At 46.0% G+C, this 19,027-nt stretch overlaps 1 protein-coding gene across 3 annotated transcripts; it reads left to right on the top strand.

Annotated features, from left to right (window-relative positions):
- Positions 1-11,207: 11,207 nt before the first annotated feature.
- On the top strand, positions 11,208-18,501 carry TENT5A (terminal nucleotidyltransferase 5A). 3 transcript variants are annotated; one of them, XM_063389534.1, is made up of 3 exons: positions 11,208-11,363; positions 12,096-12,603; positions 13,617-18,501. In XM_063389534.1, the coding sequence occupies exons 2-3, from the start codon at positions 12,181-12,183 to the stop codon at positions 14,394-14,396; spliced, it is 1,203 nt and encodes a 400-aa protein (XP_063245604.1). In that variant the 5' UTR covers positions 11,208-11,363; positions 12,096-12,180; the 3' UTR covers positions 14,397-18,501. The 3 variants fall into 3 exon arrangements, with proteins under 3 accessions (XP_063245604.1, XP_063245603.1, XP_063245605.1); XM_063389533.1 differs by lacking the exon at positions 11,208-11,363 and adding an exon at positions 11,758-11,887; XM_063389535.1 differs by lacking the exon at positions 11,208-11,363 and adding an exon at positions 11,861-11,995.
- Positions 18,502-19,027: the final 526 nt, after the last annotated feature.

Genomic DNA, 19,027 nt, shown 5'->3' with positions numbered 1-19,027 from the left:
TTCAAAAATAAATAAACAAGAAATCAGATTCTTGAAATTTCATCAGCATCTTTTCTATGTGGCTGGAGTCAGTCACTTCTGCGTTTGAGGAGCACACGTTCGATGTGCTACACTGTATAATACAGCCTAACATGTGCACCATACAATTAATTTGAGCTAAGCTGAGCTAAGTATACCCAAGTACACTTCTGGCTTTCATCACGTGCAGTTAAAGCACTGACCTATTCAGTTCTAAAATGAGTGCCTGAGTGTTTTTTTCATGCTTTTATATTCTAAGATGCTCTGTGAAAATCAAAGGAGTCAGTTCTGTACTGCGTGGCTCTCTACCACACAGACTTACTGAACAATCTATTCTGGAACTCATGTACTTCCAAATGACACATAAACCTTTAAGCCTTAAACCAACTGACTGCACATTTACTGGCATGGTTATTTTTAATTCTCCACCTCATTTTGCACACCAGTAATAATCTCATGGCTGGCAAATTGGGATAATCTGGCTTAAAAGTTCAGCTGCAGCCATGTTAAAAGGACCAGAGGAAATGGATAGCTCATCTCTGGAAAATGCAGCCCCTTGGAGAAATGCCAGAACTCCTTAAAAACAAATCAGCTCAGGATTACAGTTTAGTAGAGGCAAAATGGCGAAATCATTTCCAGGCTGTTTTTTTGTCCCACTGCTGCCATGCTGTCATTAGCAGAGAGCAGTTTTGCCCGGCCCAGTTGTGTGCATTCTCCAGGTGTGGTGTTTTGAAGGGCACGTGATGATTCTGTGCCTTTAGTACACGAGCATGTAAACAATCAGAGGCCAGTCCCGCTGAGCAGAGTAGTTGCTGGAAGTGCTGCGAGGAGCCTCCTGGCACTTCCATCCCATCCCCGGCACGCCGCCCATGGGAGAGAAAACGTAGGAGGAGGCAGCCAGAGATGAAAGCTGGCGGAGCAGCTGCAGCTGCCGTCAAAGCAGAAATGGCATTGGTATTTTCCTCAGCTAGATCTGGGTTCCCTCTGCTCCTGGCATCCACCTCTTTGATCAGCCCACTCTCCTAAGCCTCAGGGCTTCTTCCTCCATCTGCCTGCTCACCTGCCTTGCTGTCTGCTTTGGGCTTCTCTTTGACTTGTCATGAGGCCAGTGGAGATGCAATGGGGGAATGCCAGTGCCCCTGTCTCTTCACAGGACTGGCACAGAATGGCATGGGGCTTCTTTGGCCTCGGGGCACAGCCAGGGCAAGTATGGCTAGTAATTAAACACTGAGCTGCTGTAAGACTGAAATTTAGCTGTGGAGAGTGGTGAGTGATGAAAAGCCGCACACTTTGATTAACAGGAACACCAAGTCACTTTGCCTGCAGGACACTGGCTGCTTTTAAGAGTTTGTTGGTTTACTTATAAATACGATGTGATTTAAGACAGATGCTGGAAGGCTGTGTGGAACACCAGCGTTTATTGGGCATCTGCTACTTAACAGCAATCAAGGTGCAATTGTTCAGAGCAACAAAGAACTTTAAATTATGTGGTGAACATTAACATCATAGACAGACAAAAATGTATTATCTGCATCAAGTGGGCACACAGTGTGATGTAAGAAGCAGAAAAGAAATAATGCCCCTCTGCTTCCTTGCTGTGGATTATGATGTTGGATGGCTGGCAGAGCAACACCTATCACAGACAGCTTTTTCATATGAAGCTGCCTTATCAGTGGGATCACCAGAGGCACAAGACTCCTACCAAAAAAATGTCCTGGGATTGTTGGGTAGAGACTGATGGGGAATCAACCCTCTCACATAGAGAAATTCTGTGCATCACCTCAAGAAATGATTGAGGGGTGTTTGTCAGGCCTAATGTGTAAAAGCACAGATTGTTTCTTCATAAAATTCTCTGTATGTAGAGCCAAAATCCTTCCGCTATTATTCTAGCAGGAATCATAGCAACATTTGGCATTTGGAATAGAAATCTTTCTCTGAAGCTCTGCATTAGCTCAACAGGTCTCCAGGGTAGAGCAATATTTGGAATTCAGTGGCAAATGCAACAAATGTTATGCTGATAAATAAAAATCTCTGGGGGTTAATTTTGAAAACAAAGACTATTCTTCAGCAGAGAAACAAGACATAGACTGAAAATATTCCCACACCACTCACTCTGGCTTCATTTACCAGGTTACCTTGCAAGACTGCAACACTCGACAGCACTTTCAGATGCCCAGCGGTACAATCATAAGAAATTCCTTAATGTTGGGGAAAAAGACTTGAGGAGGAGTCTGGACTGCAAAGGAGCTGAGGCTGTTGCTCAGGATAAGATTAGGTTTGGATATGAGTAGGAGGCAAGCTCAGGGCTCTATTTCAAAAGGAAGAAATTTCACAAACTGTTCTCTGCATTTTGACTCATAAGCTCAGAGGATTTTCACTGTGATGGGGGACATTTAAACACCAGGGCTGGAAAGGAAGGTTCTGTTCCCAGTTCAGCACCTTTTTACAAACCCAGTGGTGGGTTGAGGTTACACACTGTCATGACTCCTCCTAACTCCTTAGCAGAGACCACCTGAAGGTTTGCATGTCCAAAGAACCTGTCCAGAAAAAAATGAGAGCTAAAAGGACCATGTACTGCTGCCACTAAGAGACTTTTTTGCACTTGGACTTCTAGTCTCTGCCCTTTTATCCTTGTGACGGCTTCACAGTAAAAAAAAAAAGAGCACAAATGTGGTAGTTGCCCTTATTTCAGTGTTAATGTTATTTGTGCTGTACTATTTTTATCTACACACAAAGCCAGCTTACGGTTCAGAGCTCAGCTGAGAGATTGCTGAGCTCAGCAGGACTGAGGAGCCAGAGCTGCTGCTCTGAAGAAGAAGCTGCTCCTGCCTCTTGGGCAGCAGCTGATCTCAAACTCAGCAGGAGCTGGATGTGGGAGCTGGTCTGGTCTTTTCCCAGTCAGGGAAAGGCTCCTGGCTCCTAGGTCTTGCTGATTTCTGAGATCTTCAAAGGCAGTGAGACCCATGTCTCAGTGGCAGCTCAGTTAAGATTTCTGTGCTCTGGCAACTCCTTCTCAGGGAAGGAACAACTCTCCCATCTGCACAGCAAGAGTTTGAAATTCTCTTTGAGCTAAAACTGGGTTGCAGCTGCTGCTGTGCAGAGCTGGCATGCTCTGGTGGTGCTCAGGAAGGGCTGAAGCCCCAGGGTCGTTGGCTTGCATGGCACAAAGACTGCTGGTAACTTGCAGCTGTGGTAGGCAATGGCCCTTGATGCAGTTCATTCCATTTGGGATCCTGCAGGGTCTCAGCAAGAGAACTGGCAGCACAGATTGGAGCCTTCTGCTCATCAGAGGTGCCTCTCTTCCCTTCTACTGAGGTGGTGGCAGGGCATAGTGCTACAAAATAAGCTGCCTAAGGTACTGAAATGTATAATTTTCACATTACTGCAGGAAAAGTCCTTCATGAGAAAAAACATCTTTTTTTTTCTGGCACCCATGACATGCTTTCCTTTCTAATTAGGAAAAAATTGGTTGTTTTGTTTTGGTTTTGATTTTATTTTTTAATACCCTGCTTCTACTTTGAAATGTACTTGTCTAGTTTATTTTTTTTCTCTGTACTCTGACTAAACACTCATCTTTGTCATAATTTTGCTCTTTGAACCTAGTATAAAACAGGGCATGGTATGGAGAAGCAGGTTTTCCTGTGAAAGAAAATGAGACCCATGGAAGAAAAAATGACTGTTGTAGTTGGTGCTGTGGCAAAGTACATCACTATATTTTTGTTTGTGAGAGCAGTGCAATTCCAAACCAGGTCTTTGCTCCAGCTTCCATCATTAGCATGTAGAGAGCTGAGAATTGTCAGTGGTGGGAAAAGAAAAAAGAATTAGGAAAAAAAAAAAGGAAAGGGACACATTTGTATGTTTAATTAAGATTAAGAATGGATGCCTAATCACATCTCACAGTTCTGGAAAAGCCAAGACAGCACCAGGATTCAGGTACAATGGCAGTGCTCACTGGCCCAGCACGGTGGCATCCCAAGGGCACCAGCAAAGTTATGGCTGGCTAAGACGTCTGACACAAAATCTTCCAGTGGTAGCAGATGGGGCCACCACTCCCATAGTAACTCTTGTACTATTCACAAACAGACTGTGGTACTCTCCAGCTCTTTGCTTCTTTGGATGAGTGCTCTCACATCCTTTGATCCATTGCTACTCAGGGTTTTGGTTGTGTTCCCACTTGCATAGTCCTAACTTGTTGGGTTTCATTCTTTCATCCTCATGGTATTTTGATTCTTTTGCCTTTAGGCCAAAGATGCATCCATAGAACTCTAGATAACCAAAATCTGCTCTAGTATGTGTAATGGTTATATATTGGTTCTAAACAAGCACATCTTGCCACCCTGAGAACAGCTAGAGATAGGCAACCTTATTTAGGAGCAGCCTGCTACCTTCAGCAGACTCAGGTGAGATGTAAAGCCATGAGGGATGAAAGCCAAAGAATTCTTACTGTGCCTCTATGCAGGTATTTGTCAGTATTACTTCAACAGGGAGTTTTAACAGGAGGAGCATCAAATCTGGAGATTATAGTTCACTTTTTATAGATGCTAAGAATAGCACTCTGGGAATATGCATGTCATTTCAGTGTACAGCAAATTTCAATGCAAACGCTCCTGTTCCGTGCAAACTTGACTTGTGACTAGGAATATAATGCACATTTTTAACAGCAAGGTTAATTGGGTAATAAAACACATTTTCAGTAGTAATCCAGTTAAGTTCCAGCATTTATGGACTGTAATCTAGACTGAAAGGTGCTCTGACTCCATCGGGAATCATAGCCCTGGCAGTGAAAGCACCTGTTAAAGCAGCATTTGTTTTATAGTAGGTGAAACTCCATTATGGCTTTAATTCAGTGAAAACAATTCTGTCTGAATGAACAGTAACCCAATTTCTGTTAGTTCACATTGCATATTTTCACTCTACAGTTTGCTGTTCTAAAAGCAGAACAGCTTGTTTAAATCTGAAATGATGAGTTTCTCCAGTTCCCCTGAATAGAAGGCGGAATGCTGAAATCCACTGGAGTATTCCCATGTGAGCTCAATGCATTGTATGGTAAACAAAACATGAAAAACTAAAATCAGCAGAAAATCCTACAAGTCAGAAGCAAATGGGGTTGCTTGAATGCATGAGTCATGAAACATTGCAGAGATGTCTTTCCTATGGGGGAAATACTGAAGCTTTAAACTCGCCTATGTACCAATGAAAAATGTGGCCTCTTAAAAAAAAAAAAAAGAAAAAAAGAAAAAAGGGAAAAGAAAGTCTTATTCTTCACTTCCATATGACTAGGAATACCTAAGATCTTGTATAGTTCGTTTTTATTGCACTTTGATCCCAAGGGTTAACATGGGCAAAATCACAACAATATTTGAGTGTAAATCAACTGAACTTGAGAGCATGGCTGTTTTTTATGCAGGGGACCTAGAGAAAAAGGGTTTGACAGGACCACACCATCCTGTGCTTTGCAGGGTGGGATGGCTGCCAGCCTGGCATGGAGGAGATAAGAGGCTTCCTGTTCTGTTTCAGCACCAGCTCTGAAAAATCCTGCTCAGGAGCAAATGCTGATGTGTTTGTCTAATATAAGTTACTGCAATGTACTGGTGTATTTAGGCTGTGAATGTCCCAGATGAGGCAGGAATAAGCATTTTGATAGATGGACCTTTTGGTGCCTTGGTCTCTTGACTTAGCCAGTGGCTGTTGCAGTAATGCATGTGTTAAATGTTACTATTTCAGTTAACATGCTCTCAGCAGCATTGCAAAAAGCCACTGGCAGGCCCATCAGAAAATTCTGATAATTTGGCCTTCTTCAAACTGCACCTTTTCAAAACACCACAGTATTTAGTCCAAACATTGACTTTTTTCCCAGGACGAGTAAAACATCTTTCCAGTAAAATCTGGCAAAGGAAAATAACACCAATAAAAGAGTAGTACTTTGAAAGCACAAAGATTTCTTTTATTTATCTATGAAAGATCATTTTCTAGTATCTCTGGGTTTCATTTTATTCAAAGAATATTCGTATTGACTACTCCAGCAGTCGATGATAATTCTAGTACTGGTTCCCAGTGTTGATTATTCTATCACAAAATGTCAAACATGGAAATAAATTTTGGAAATAAATCATTGTGAACTATAGAATATCAAGGTATCAGAAGATGACTTTGTGCATGCATGCAAGAGAAGGACAAAGCCCTTGGGAAAAAAAAAATCAGATTTGAATACTTTTGTGCAAAAAAACCAAAAACACAAAACAACAAGAAAACCCCAACAAAAAATAGACTTTGAGCTCTGCTTTCACATCCATCCTCAAACTTTGCTCACACTAGTTCTGAGGAAAGATATGAATCAAACAAAATTTGGAATGGATTGCAAGAGTGTCTGGTATATACAAGACCGTAAGAGTTTATTTTGAAGGTACTTTATTCTGTGCTATTGTCAATAACAGTACTAGTCCTTTTGGTACTCAAAGGTATTTTTAGTAAGTCTCCATTTACTGTTTTCATGAAACTAATTTTCGGATTGTGTATGTGCGGTGCAAGGGTGAGGCTGGGCTCTGTTCGGATCTGCTGACTTTGTGTTAGTTCCCAGGATTTCCCAACTAAATCAAGTTCTCTGAACTTTTGTCCTGTTGGCTGATGGCTCCTTGAGCTCTGCCCACTCTCTGGGCTGGGGCAGCAAGCAGGAGAGCAGAGCCATAGCACACCCGGCACTCCGGTGGGTTGTCCAGCCCAGCAGCAGGGGAGTGGGATGGAGCCGGCAGCTGCCCAGAACACCTGCCAGCAGCTGCCCATGGGGAGTGCAGGGAGGGAGGGAAACAGGTACAGCAGCCTGCACTCTCCAGAAATTCGGTATCTGGAGCTGATGCATTCACACGCTATCTGGGTGGAGAACAACTGTGAATATTCTTCAGTCCTATAGCTGCTGTTTCTAGCAAGATAACTGTGTAGCAACGGTGAATAACATGAAGGACTTTTCCGGTGATTGCTGCCCAGTAATGTCTTTCCATCTCAACAGAGAGCAAAATTTAGGTCAAGATCTCATTTTTAGTGTTTTAGTTGCGTTGGCCTCTGTATGAGATAGGGCAAGCCAGCTGTGCTAAGGCACTTTTGAGCAGAGACAGAAAGTTGTTGTGCCAGGTCTGGGTGGGAGGCTGCAGTGCTGCTGCATCCCTGTGCAACCACCAGCATTCCCACTGCAGCCAGCGCTGCCGAGGGGCCCAGGGCTCCCCTTGCACAGCCTGTTCATCCACAACTGACACACTGAACACTCAGCCACCTGGAAATTGTGGCTCTCAATCTTGCTACTGACTGCTGCTTTTTCCTTATTGTAAACATCTATTTGCATTTTTAACGTTGTCAAAAGGACATAGGGAAAATCATCATAATGGTACCTGCTGTTTGTCTCTCCAATAGGAACAACCTCTCTTAATAGAAGGGTTAGAAAAAATAAAAGAAAGGAACAATGACATTACCAAACTTTTCACGACACAACTGTGATAAAATCATGTAGTATCTTTTTTTCTGAACTCCTTCTGAGGCTGTTTTTTGAACTTCTTAGACTTCTTTGTTCCTGTCAAACCAATCCAGGCTGCTGTTTTTAATTTGTAATAATGATAGCAGTATTGATGTTTGTTAGGTTTTTAGCAAAAACAAATACCTCTGTCTGAGTCAACACTAGTTTTTGGACTGAAGTAGTGCTCCTGCTCAGAAGTGAATCCCCTGACTGTCTGTAGGTAACATATGTTGGCAGTGTTGGCAAAGCAGCTCTGTCACACAAACTCAATTCCTCTTGAAAAAAACGAAACTGGAAGTTTTGCTCCTGCTGGGCACCAAATGGCAGCCAATTCCTAGACTAGGCACAGACGAAGAGTCACAGTTTCTGGCTCCTTTTTTCTGCCAGAAAGAGCATGTTCCTGTTTTAGGCACCACATCTTGGGCAGAAGGGAGGCAGAACAACATTACAGTCACAGTTGATGTAGTTTAGTCAATAAAATACTTAAATTCCTAAATTCAGCAGAGCTCACCTGGAGAGTACACTCTCTGCTTCATGGCCAAGCTGAATGAAGAGCTCACACTGAGGACTTTATTAGGCAAATATACACAAATGCATACACAAGAAACACATTTATTGCTATTAATTTTCATTTTTTCTAGAGTAGGACTGAGAGTATGGGTGAGATGAAGGGACTAATTAAAAAATATTGTGCGAACATACAGAAAGACATGATTCATGTCTCGCATCTTGTGTTCCTACTAATTGCTTGGGCAGCACAAACAACCAGAGTGAGTAATACAATCAAAATTCTGTCAAAGAATTACTGCTCACATTGACAATTTAAAAAACCCCCACCTTTTCCTTCCAAAAGTAAGTTTGTCATTAAAGGGACAGAGTGTGCTCATGAGCTGAATTGATGCTTTTATTAGCAGCAGAGTTACCAGTATCAGTCATAATTAGAATAATCTCTGTAACTCATATAAATAAATTTCTCCTAATGTATTTCGGCCTAATTCAGTTTCTTGCTACAACTCTTAATGATTTCTACTGATTTAAAGTGATGTGGGCTTTCACATTCAAGTAGGACAGAGAAGCAAAAAATTCACAGTGTATCTATACCCTAGGTAAAGTACTGTACTGAGTTCTATTTCTCTTCTATTTACACAGTTTATTTAAAATATATATATATAAAATAACCTTTATCTGGTGTCCATTAATTAGGGGAAGAGAAGTGAAAAGAATTGCACATCAGTGCAAATAATTCCTAATATATACAAAGAGTGTATGATTAATATCCTTTGCACATTGAACTGAAAAAACATAATGCAGTGATTCTGACTGGAAACTATTTCTTCTCTTTTTTCAAGTGAGTGGGAGGTGATTTGCAGGTACTGACACCAAGAAAGGGAGGGTAAGGTGAGGACAGGGCTTGGCTAGCCCTTTTCCTTTAGCAATGCCCAGCAGTGTAAAGGTCTCCCTTCTGAGATGCATTCACCTTGCCTTTAGCAAATCAGTGTTCTCCACGATGAACTTCTGCCCATTTTTCTTTTTAAGTGGGTAAGCGATAGCAACTTAAGAGAGGTCAAAAGTTACACTTCGTGGGGAAATGAAATAAGATCCACATAATAGCATTAAATCCTACTCACCAGTGTAAATGCACTGGTACATTCTGCAGTATTCAAAATACTGCTAAAATTTCATTGCAACATGCTGAGAAACACAAGTGAAATGAAATTGGTTGGTTACTCCTAGCCACGAAGTTGTCTCAGTTTCTTGGAGCTGGCCTTGCTTAATACAGGATGAGCCTCCAAGTCTGATCTTTGTCCTTGCTCTAGAAATCAGTAATCCAGCCGATTGCTGATAATGATATTTCGCTTATAAATACAGTGGTAGTTACCCCTTTTGAAAGATTAAATCATGTGCCCTAGTGAACTGTGGTTCACCTGGGTGATGCCAGTCTGGGAATGGGGTTATGTTTTAACCTCTCCGAGTTTCCCAACTAACAGGGAGGGCAGCGATGCCTCAGTGCTGCGGGCAGGCAGCCCCCGTGCTGGGACCCCTGTGAGCCCCTGCCCTCGGCTGTCACCCGGCTGCGCCTGAGGAGCCCCGGGCGCCTGTGTGCCCTGCAGGGAGACGGGCACACATCCTGTGTGCCCTGCAGGGAGACGGGCAGCGCTTGCCGCTCTTCTCTCGGGATGCACGGTCAGGGTGAGGAGATGCTGTTCCAGCACCCAGGGGGACAGCGAGGGCTCCCTGTGCCCAGCAGCAGTGGCCAGTGGCCCAGGTTCCCAGCAGCCAGTCGCAGGCTCCCCTCAACAGTCTCCCCTGCCAGCAAGCCGCTTAGTCTGGATATTAATTTATATAAAGGAATAAACTGGCAAACCCTATTCAATATGCTGACAGACGTACAGCGTTCTGCGTCTGCTATTAAGCTGCAGTCACTTGCACTTGTACACATTCGGATTTTAAAAGCTTTCTACTTTCTTTTTTTTTTTTTTTTCCCCTATAACACATCGACGCAGAGCAATACAAACACTTTTACCGCGCCGTGAGCGGCACGGGGAGGGGGCGGCGGTGCCGAACGATGGGGCACAAGGAGGAGTCCGCCCCGCTCCGCGTCTGCTCAGGGCGAGGAGCGGACCCGCTGCCGAGGCCATGGGGAATGCGGGCCATGGATCCGCGTCTGCTCAGGGCGAGGAGCGGACCCGCTGCCGAGGCCATGGGGAATGCGGGCCATGGATCCGCGTCTGCTCAGGGCGAGGAGCGGACCCGCTGCCGAGGCCATGGGGAATGCGGGCCATGGATCCGCGTCTGCTCAGGGCGAGGAGCGGACCCGCTACCGAGGCCATGGGGAATGCGGGCCATGGATCCGGGCCCGCGCCGGCCCCAGCCCCCGCCCCGCGGCCGCCGGCAGGGGGCGCCCTTGCCCCGCGCAGCGCCGGCCGGGAGCGCCCCGACGGGGCGGGCGCAGCGCGGCGGGACACCCGCCCGCTGGGGGGGCATGGAGCGTGTCGGGCTGGGCGCTTCCAGAGCAGCCACACACCCCTGAACCCATGTCGGGGTGGGAGAAAAGGGGCGCCGCGCTAAAAACCGGGGAAGGGACAGTAATCCCCACCGGGCTGTGTCGTCTACCCCCCGTTTCGGCGAAGTGCTCGGGTGAGAGAGCCGCGCGTCACGTCGCCGCGCAGCCCCCTTAGCCCCTCCTGCCGCGCGTCACAGAGCTGCCAGCGGTGACGCAACACCGGGGGTGACCCCCCTGTGTCCCCCAGCACTGCATCCTTCCGCGCCACCCGCTGTCTGCACCGCGGGGCGCGCACTGCGGCGGTGGCGGCCTCGGGTGCTGCTGCGTGCATCGGGTGTGTGCGCTTAGTCTGTTTTAAATGGCATGTATATGTTCTAAATAATATCTGCCTTGAAATAGTATCGATATACATATATGCATTTTAAATAATAGCTATATGTGTGTGTATGTACGTAACAGGTGAAAAACAAGCAGACGCATTCATCGTTATTGAAAAGAAAATGCAAATAAAATATATGGGTATGTTTATGTAACATGCTTTTCTTTCACGTAATTTCTACGGCTCCGCGGCTACCCAAGTTGTACTCCATGGGCAGGATGCTCCTCTGGAAGGCACCGGCTCCTCCGCGGCCTTCGAGATGTCTTTTTTCCCCCCTCGCCGGCGAGGAGGGCGGGCGGGCACGGGAGAAGGGGCCGGGCCGGGCAGGCACGGCGTGATGCCGCTGCGCTGCCGCAGGCGGCTCTGGAAATCTCGGTCAGGAGCCGAGCAGCGCAAGCCACACAGCCCGGGATCCTCGGCATCTGCTTGGACAGGGGCCCTTGCCAAATTCCGTCGCTCTGGTATGAAGTTTGGCTGAGCCTGGGATGACCGGGAATGTCGAGGGGGTGGGGGGGAGTAAAAAGGCAGAGAAAAAAAATTGGGAATGAATGGCAGCGCGGAGCTGGTGCCCCTGGGCGCGCATCTAGGCACGGCAGGAGCGGGAGGGGCCGCGCCCGGCTCGGGGCAGGGACGCCGCTGCACTTGTTGCCTCCCCGGAGCCGCGCTGGGCGCTCCGCCGGCGCGGAGGGGCGGGCGGCAGGGAGGGCGGCCCGCGGGTGCGCGGGGTGTGGGCGGGCCGGGGGCACCGCCGAGGCCGGCCATGCAGATACAGGGGGCGGGACGCGGGCGCCGTGACTCGGAGCCCCGGAAGCGCGGAGAAACCCCGTATAAAAACTACTGGGGACCTTTCCCGGCCAGAACTACGAAAGCTCCGGAGACGGCGGCAGCCTGGGGCGGCAGCGAGCGGGGCGGCCTCTTGGGCGGTGCGGGGCGGCCTCTGCCCCGGCGGGAGCGCGGGGAGCGGCGCAGGCAGCGGGCGCTGCAGGTCGGGCACCTTCCCTTATCCTGCAGCACCACCTGGCTCCGGGGGGCTTTTTCTCCCCTCCACCTCCATTTCATTTATTTGTTTTTATTTTTTTAATCTAACCAGTAGGTGCGTCCCCCCGCTTCCCCACTGAAAGTGACGGCCGCAGGGGAACGGAGCTCGGGCGCACGCAGCTGCTGACCGCTGGCTTTCCCTCCTCTTTTGCCAGGCGCGGAGAGAGAGAGGCCCCGGGGGGCCGGCGGGGAGCCGGAGCCGTGCCTGGATCCAGCCCGGGGAGGCGGCGTTCGCTCACCATGGCAGACGATGAGAAGGCCGGCGGGAGTTCCGCGGACGGCGGCGAGAGCGCGCAGTGCAATGTGCTGAGCTGGGAGCAAGTGCAGCGTCTGGACCGCATCCTCAGCGAAACCATCCCCATCCACGGCCGCGGTAACTTCCCCACGCTGGCCATGCAGCCTCGCCAGATCGTCAAGGTGGTGCGGAGCCGGCTGGAAGAGAAGGGCATCGGCCTGCGGGACGTGCGGCTGAACGGCTCGGCCGCCAGCCACGTCCTCCACCAGGACAGCGGCCTGGGCTACAAGGACTTGGACCTCATCTTCTGCGCCGACCTCAAAGGAGAAGCCGAATTTCAGACTGTGAAGGACGTGGTCTTGGACTGCCTCTTGGATTTCTTACCCGAGGGGGTGAATAAGGAGAAGATCACGCCTCTCACACTCAAGGTAAACCTGCCCTCTGCCCAGACGCCCGGAGCGGGCAGGTGTGAGCGCCTGCCTGCGGGGAGTGGGCACCTTCCCCTGGGGATGGAGTGCTGCGCTCAGGGACGCAGCTCCCCCCCGCACACCCCCGCGACCCACAGGAGCCCCGAGCGATTTATTCACCCCACGCTTAAAACCGAGGAGGAGTTTATAGTGAAGCGCCCTGACCGAGGCTCTTCAGGATTAATTAGCTATTTCTCCCTCCCGGTTGATTTGCTGGGAGCGTTGTTGTACCTGGGGCGTGTGCCAGGCGCTGCACATCTCTCTCGCAGCTCTGCTCGGCGGCAGCGCGGTGTGCCGGCCCCGCTTCCCGGGTGCACGGGGAGCGTAGATGGATTTAACATCTGCAAGAAGGAAACCCCGTCTGCAAGGCATGCTTCCAGGTGTTCTAAGTGCCCCAGTGGGGAGGCATATTCCCTCTTCTAGAAGACAGTGTGCTTGAGTTGGTTAGGCTGAATCCAAATCCTTTCAGATTTTTTTTTTTTTTTTTTTTTTTTTTTTTTTTTTTTTTTTTAGTATGGGACTGATTTATCGGACCTGCACTGGTAGGATTGAGGAGAGTGAACATTTGTTAACTTGTTTGTTGGGAAGTAGAGAAGTGAAAACCAATAAGATTTCTTATCAGATTGCAGTAGCGACCTTCTGCGTTATGGGTGCAGGCATGTTTGGGAGGTGTGCCATAGACTTAGTCTGCAGATGTATTTAGAAGTGACTGAACAAAGTAGTGTTTCTATATGCTTCCCTTACATGGCAGAGTCCCAGCAGAGCACCCTTCCCTGTAAGTGACAGCATTTTGAGCACTCACATTAAGCATTTATTCTCTGGTTTGTATCTGCAGGCTCCATGAAATCTTTTATGAAATGCAAGTGTGTGTGTGGCGGGGAGGCAGGCTTGGAAGGGGTGAGGAGATGAGGAGATGAAGGAGAAATTTCTTGGATCTTTGCCTTGATTTGCTCATTTTGTCTTTCTGATTATAGGAGGCTTATGTGCAGAAAATGGTAAAAGTATGCAATGATTCAGACCGATGGAGTCTTATCTCCCTGTCCAACAACAGTGGCAAAAATGTGGAGCTGAAATTTGTGGACTCTCTGAGGCGGCAGTTTGAATTCAGCGTCGATTCCTTTCAAATCAAGCTGGACTCCCTGCTGCTTTTTTATGAGTGCTCAGAGAATCCGATGACTGAAACTTTTCACCCAACTATCATTGGCGAGAGTGTTTATGGGGATTTCCAGGAAGCCTTTGATCACCTCTGCAACAAGATAATTGCCACCAGAAACCCAGAAGAAATCAGAGGAGGTGGTCTTCTGAAGTACTGCAACCTTTTGGTAAGGGGCTTTAGGGCAGCCTCTGAATCTGAGATTAAATCCCTGCAGAGATACATGTGTTCGAGGTTCTTCATTGACTTCTCAGACATTGGCGAACAGCAGAGAAAGCTGGAGTCCTACTTGCAGAACCACTTTGTGGGATTAGAAGACCGCAAGTATGACTATCTCATGACCCTTCACGGTGTGGTGAATGAGAGCACAGTGTGCCTGATGGGACATGAGAGGAGACAGACTCTAAATCTGATCACCATGCTGGCCATCCGGGTTCTAGCCGAGCAAAATATCATCCCCAACGTGGCCAATGTCACCTGCTATTACCAGCCAGCCCCCTACGTAGCAGATGCCAACTTCAGCAATTACTATATTGCCCAGGTTCAGACGGTGTTCCCTTGCCAGCAGCACACATACTCTACTTGGCTGCCCTGTAATTAAGAACCGAAATTAGTAGACCCCACGGGGAGAACTTTTTCTAAGATGTAGGAAGGGGCGACGGGTCCCTCTGAAATGGGGTGTTTTGTGCAATGATGACCTGCTCTCGTTTTCAAGCTTGAGGCAAGCTTGCGGTTCTTCTAATAATTAATGGGAGCATGATCAAGAAAGAACCCCAAAATAATTGGATCCTACCCCAGAGCACAAGAGGCCTGTCATTAAAAGCAACCAGCTTCTCCTGAAATAAGTGAGGGAGGAATGCTTGATGACAATATGGGTTGGCAATATCTGCTCCCATAGCTTTGGCATAGAGAAGGTGGGAAAGCCTTATTTTCTTTTATTTTTATTCTTACTCTAGAATGGGATCTGTAAAAGGGAGAATATGAAAGAAACAAAATGAAACAAAAAAACAACAAAAGAAAAAACTTCACAAAAAACAGTTCTATATATATTCAGGAGTTAAAAGTTAGAGGCATAAAGCAGAGATAAGCTGAATAAAGTTGTATATTGGAATTACTGCATTTGGGGCTTGCAGCAAGTGCCGTCTATGGATTGACCGTGTAGAATGTATAGCTTGCTTGACTAGAATGCTTTACCAGAAACAGCTTGCTCCAAATGAACAGTAGTGGATTGGTACAGTTATAAAAACAGAAACACGTACGATGACAAAGTCCATTATTTCCAGCTGTGTGCATGCCTCACATTTTAAAAATGTGAGAATGCTGGAAAACCAGCTGTGGCAAGAAGTATATACTTAAGGACCAAAGATTTCACAAAAAAGTTATCCAAGCAAAGAAGATACAGTAGAGTATATATATATATATATATATATATGTAAAAGGAGATGTTCCTATATTTGTACACACCAATAGTAATCAAAAGTGCCTGATGCCTTCATAAAAGTTGAAGTGAGGAAAAAAAATATAGTTTTGTGGTTTGACCATGCATTTTGTTTTATCAGGGACACAAGGATAAAAAAAAAAGCAAACCAACCCATAAGCTTGTGAATAAATGGTGGAGGAAATGCCCTATTTTTTTCTTGGCAAATACTTGTATAGAGTTAATGTTTTGTCAGTGTGCTGTTATCCTAGGTACGTGTGTGTATGTGTGTATATATGTTTGTGTGTGTATATATGTACATGTTATTGGTGTATATCTATATATATACACACACAATATATATTAATGTGGTCTAGGAAAATGTAGCAATTAAGGAATGTTTAAATAAAGTACTACTTGTTTGCCAGTTTGCAACAGGATTTCATAGGACAGTGGGCACCTTGCAGTGAAATTTTAACCCACACCTGAGAAATTTGGAGTAAATGAACCAGTCAGGATTAGGGTGGGATTCGGATAATGTCTTTGGTTGCAAGAACAAGGATTACAGTAATTCAGTGGGTTGCTTGTGAGCCATAATAATTCCACAGATGGAGAAACATATGACTAGCTGATTTTTTTAACTGTTTTGTACTGTAATGCCATTTTGACATTTAACCCACTAATGTTGTGACTGCATACCTCCATGATGTGTAATTTCAGTGGAACGTGGATCAAAGATAGGTTTATTTAAATCCCCTGACAGCTAAAGAATATTGTATTAGTTGGTAATTTGAACACTAATTGTTAATATTTAAAGGAGTATTTTTAATAGAATGCATTTTGCATTCCAGGACCACTAGAATTTAGCAAATGTGAAATGAACCCTTTTTAAGAGTGTTGCACGATTGCTTAAAATTATATTTTATATATATATTATATATATATATATTTTTATGCGAATATTAAACATCTTTGATCTGGTTGTCACACTGCATTTACAATTTTAGTACTGTACTTTATTTAAATGGAATCACTTTACATTGGAACAATAGCTATTCACTTTCATTTCCTCTCCCAAAAGACCAGCAGGGGGGAAAAAAATCAACCTCCGCTGCTGTTTTCACTTCAGTGCCATCTCTAAAGGTGTTAAATTCTTTGTTGTGCTTTGAAAACCTAATGACTAAGTGACACTTGACTCTGATATTTTGCTTTTTCTTTCTGAGGGGAAAAAAAAAAAAAAAAAAAAAAGGGAATTCAGGCTTTTGAAGGAAATCCATCTGTGCCCTGCCTGGTCACAGGTACGGTCTGGAGTTGGAGTCAGGGGCAGAGAGAGGGAGAGGACTCGTGTCCTGGCAGTGTATTTTCCCTATGGAACGAGTAAGGTACATCTATTTTTGTCGTGCTTTGTACTTTTCACTCTGCAGGCACTTTAATAGGAACCGATTTGTTTACTGAAGCACCTTCCTTGCGAGTCCTTCAGGAAACTCGAAAGCTGGTCCATTGCCATTCCTGGCATTGACGTGAGACCTTGTCCCCACCTTCCCTTCCTTTGGTGCTGGCTGCAGCCTCCCACGGGCTCCTTGTGCCAGCTGGAGGTTCCCCCCAGCCCCCTGGAGGGTCCGGGCTGGGTGCTCCTGGCCCATGGCTCCCCTTTCCTCCTGCTCCTGGTTTGCTAGTGGAAGAGAGGGGAGGGCTGGGGAAATAGGATCAGCTGGTAATGTGGTATGTCTTCTCTCCCACAGCTATTTACAGCAAATAAATGACTCATCCTCTCTTTAAAAGGGTTCGAGAATCTATAGCTGTGCCACAACCACAGAATGCTGGTAATACATGATACAATGCTGTTTTCCTTTGAAGGACCCTTTATTTTTGCCATTGCTTGAAAGAAAGTTTGGAATTACTTCCTCTCAGCTCAAATCTTATTGTGGGTTGGTTTTTTTTTTGATTGACAGCAGCTAGTTACCTTGTAGTGCATACAGCAGGGCTCTGAGCTAAACTGCACTTTTTGGCATTTGCATTTTGATACATATATAATATGTTTTTATATATGTTATATAGGTATTCCAGATCTGTTTTACATATGTTAATGATCAAGTGGTGGAACTGGTGGAGCTTTGTTTTATTTGTGACTGGTGGCTTAAAATGTGCCTGGTGTTAGAGGTGGGAAGAAGGCGTGAGTTCAGGCCAAGAGTAAAATAAGAACCCCTTTTCAAAGCTGGTTTATTTCTGTGGTTTGCACACCTTTCCCTCCTGAAGTCTGACTTCTTTTTAACTGTTTTTTCCCCTCCTCTTCAGCACACTGGTACTTTTAAAGTTAATAACCGTGTTCTTGCTTTGTAGACTTGATCTATCCCATCCAATCAGCTGTAAGGTTAGCGCTTGTGCTGCAGAAGACAGTGCCCCTTTTAAAGAGCTGAACTGATTAAAGACATTGACCTGATTACAGTAAAACTGTTTGTGCCACAGCTGAATTTCCTGCTAACCAACAGGGCGCTAAACTTGGTTAAATGTAACGATCGATAAACAACCAAGAGCTTGTAAATGGGATTTTTTCTTTTATTTTTTTCTTAGATGTAGCTGTCCTCTCAAATGCAAGAACATTTCTTCTAAGAATGGAAGGGCAATTAGAAGACCAAAAAGATGATATTTTTCTAGTTTCTCGTATTGCACTTAAAATATTTTTTATCTTGCACAAAAGCCTTCACACAAATCCTCTAAACAGCTCTTACTAAATGCTTGGTTTGCATCACATCAGAAGCTCCTACCGGTTCAAAAACGGCGCTTCTTTTTAATTGAGAAAATGAAGTGTGTTAGATAAAACTGCACAGAAAAGGAAAAATTGCATTTGCATATTCAGCTCCTATTTGAATATATTCTTTTGTATGGTTTTCTTTATGCAGAGAATTTCCCTTGCAAGAAAGAAAATCAGTGTACTGTTTTGCTGTTGTAATAGTGGTTTGCTAACAAAATAAATAGTAAAAAAAAAAATAGCCTGCAAATTTCAAGACAGCTTGGCTAAAGGCACTGCAGGCTCCTGCAGTCCGTAGGAGTCTGTGCAGATTTGCTTTCCCTCAAATTTCCTTACAACTGTTGCCTTCTGCAAGGCATCCTGTTGCAGCAAACTGCTCCTTGGATTGCTCTTTTGGAACATTTTGACTATAGGCTTTGTCACAGACAGAAAAAGAGCTGATGGAAAACAGACTCTAGAGGGAACAGATTGTGAATTTTGTTTACAGCATCCAATATTTGGATTTTTTTTGTAAATAAAAAGAAGTTATTTTTTTCTATTGATTTGTGTCTGCTGTCTTCCGTGTCTGAAATAGCTCTGGCCTGCTCCTACTGAATACCAAGTTTGCTTTCATTAAAAGAGAGGACAAGGGCAGCCCTTTTCTGAGAAGAGCAGCATTCGGCTGCTTTCCGATTGGAGCGCAGAACATTTTGAAAAGCCCTGCCTCATGCCAGCCGAGTTTGGCTGGCTGTACTCGGCTGCAGAGGAACCTCGCCAGCCACTGCCAAAAATACACACTCCAGCACCAGTCGGGCCGTGCAAGTGGTCCCAAACACGAAACAGCGCCATGGCAACCCCGCGCCCTCGCTGCCCTCCCGGCTGGGGTGGCGGGACTGGGGCTTGGTGACGGCTGCGGTCGGTGCACTACCAACCACCGTGCTGGCAGGAATGGGGCGTCTTGCTGTCCTTGAGGTGTGTTTGGTAGGGGCTGACGTCTCCACCTTACCATTTTGGTAGGTCCAGGGGCCAATGGTGTGCTGCTGCCTGGGTGTGAAGGTGGTGCCAGCTGCAGCGGGTGGGGTGGTGC

The sequence above is a fragment of the Prinia subflava genome, chromosome 2, assembly GCF_021018805.1.
Source record: "Prinia subflava isolate CZ2003 ecotype Zambia chromosome 2, Cam_Psub_1.2, whole genome shotgun sequence".
Lineage (NCBI taxonomy): Eukaryota > Metazoa > Chordata > Aves > Passeriformes > Cisticolidae > Prinia > Prinia subflava.
This window is presented reverse-complemented; position numbering and strand designations above follow the sequence as displayed.

What these genes read in the sequence shown, in the direction of transcription:
- TENT5A (XM_063389534.1), top strand. Translation starts at nt 12,181, where the DNA reads ATGGCAGACGATGAGAAGGCCGGCGGGAGTTCCGCGGACGGCGGCGAG. An exon ending in TCACGCCTCTCACACTCAAG is followed by an intron (nt 12,604 to 13,616) that starts GTAAACCTGCCC and finishes TTCTGATTATAG; the next exon opens with GAGGCTTATGTGCAGAAAAT.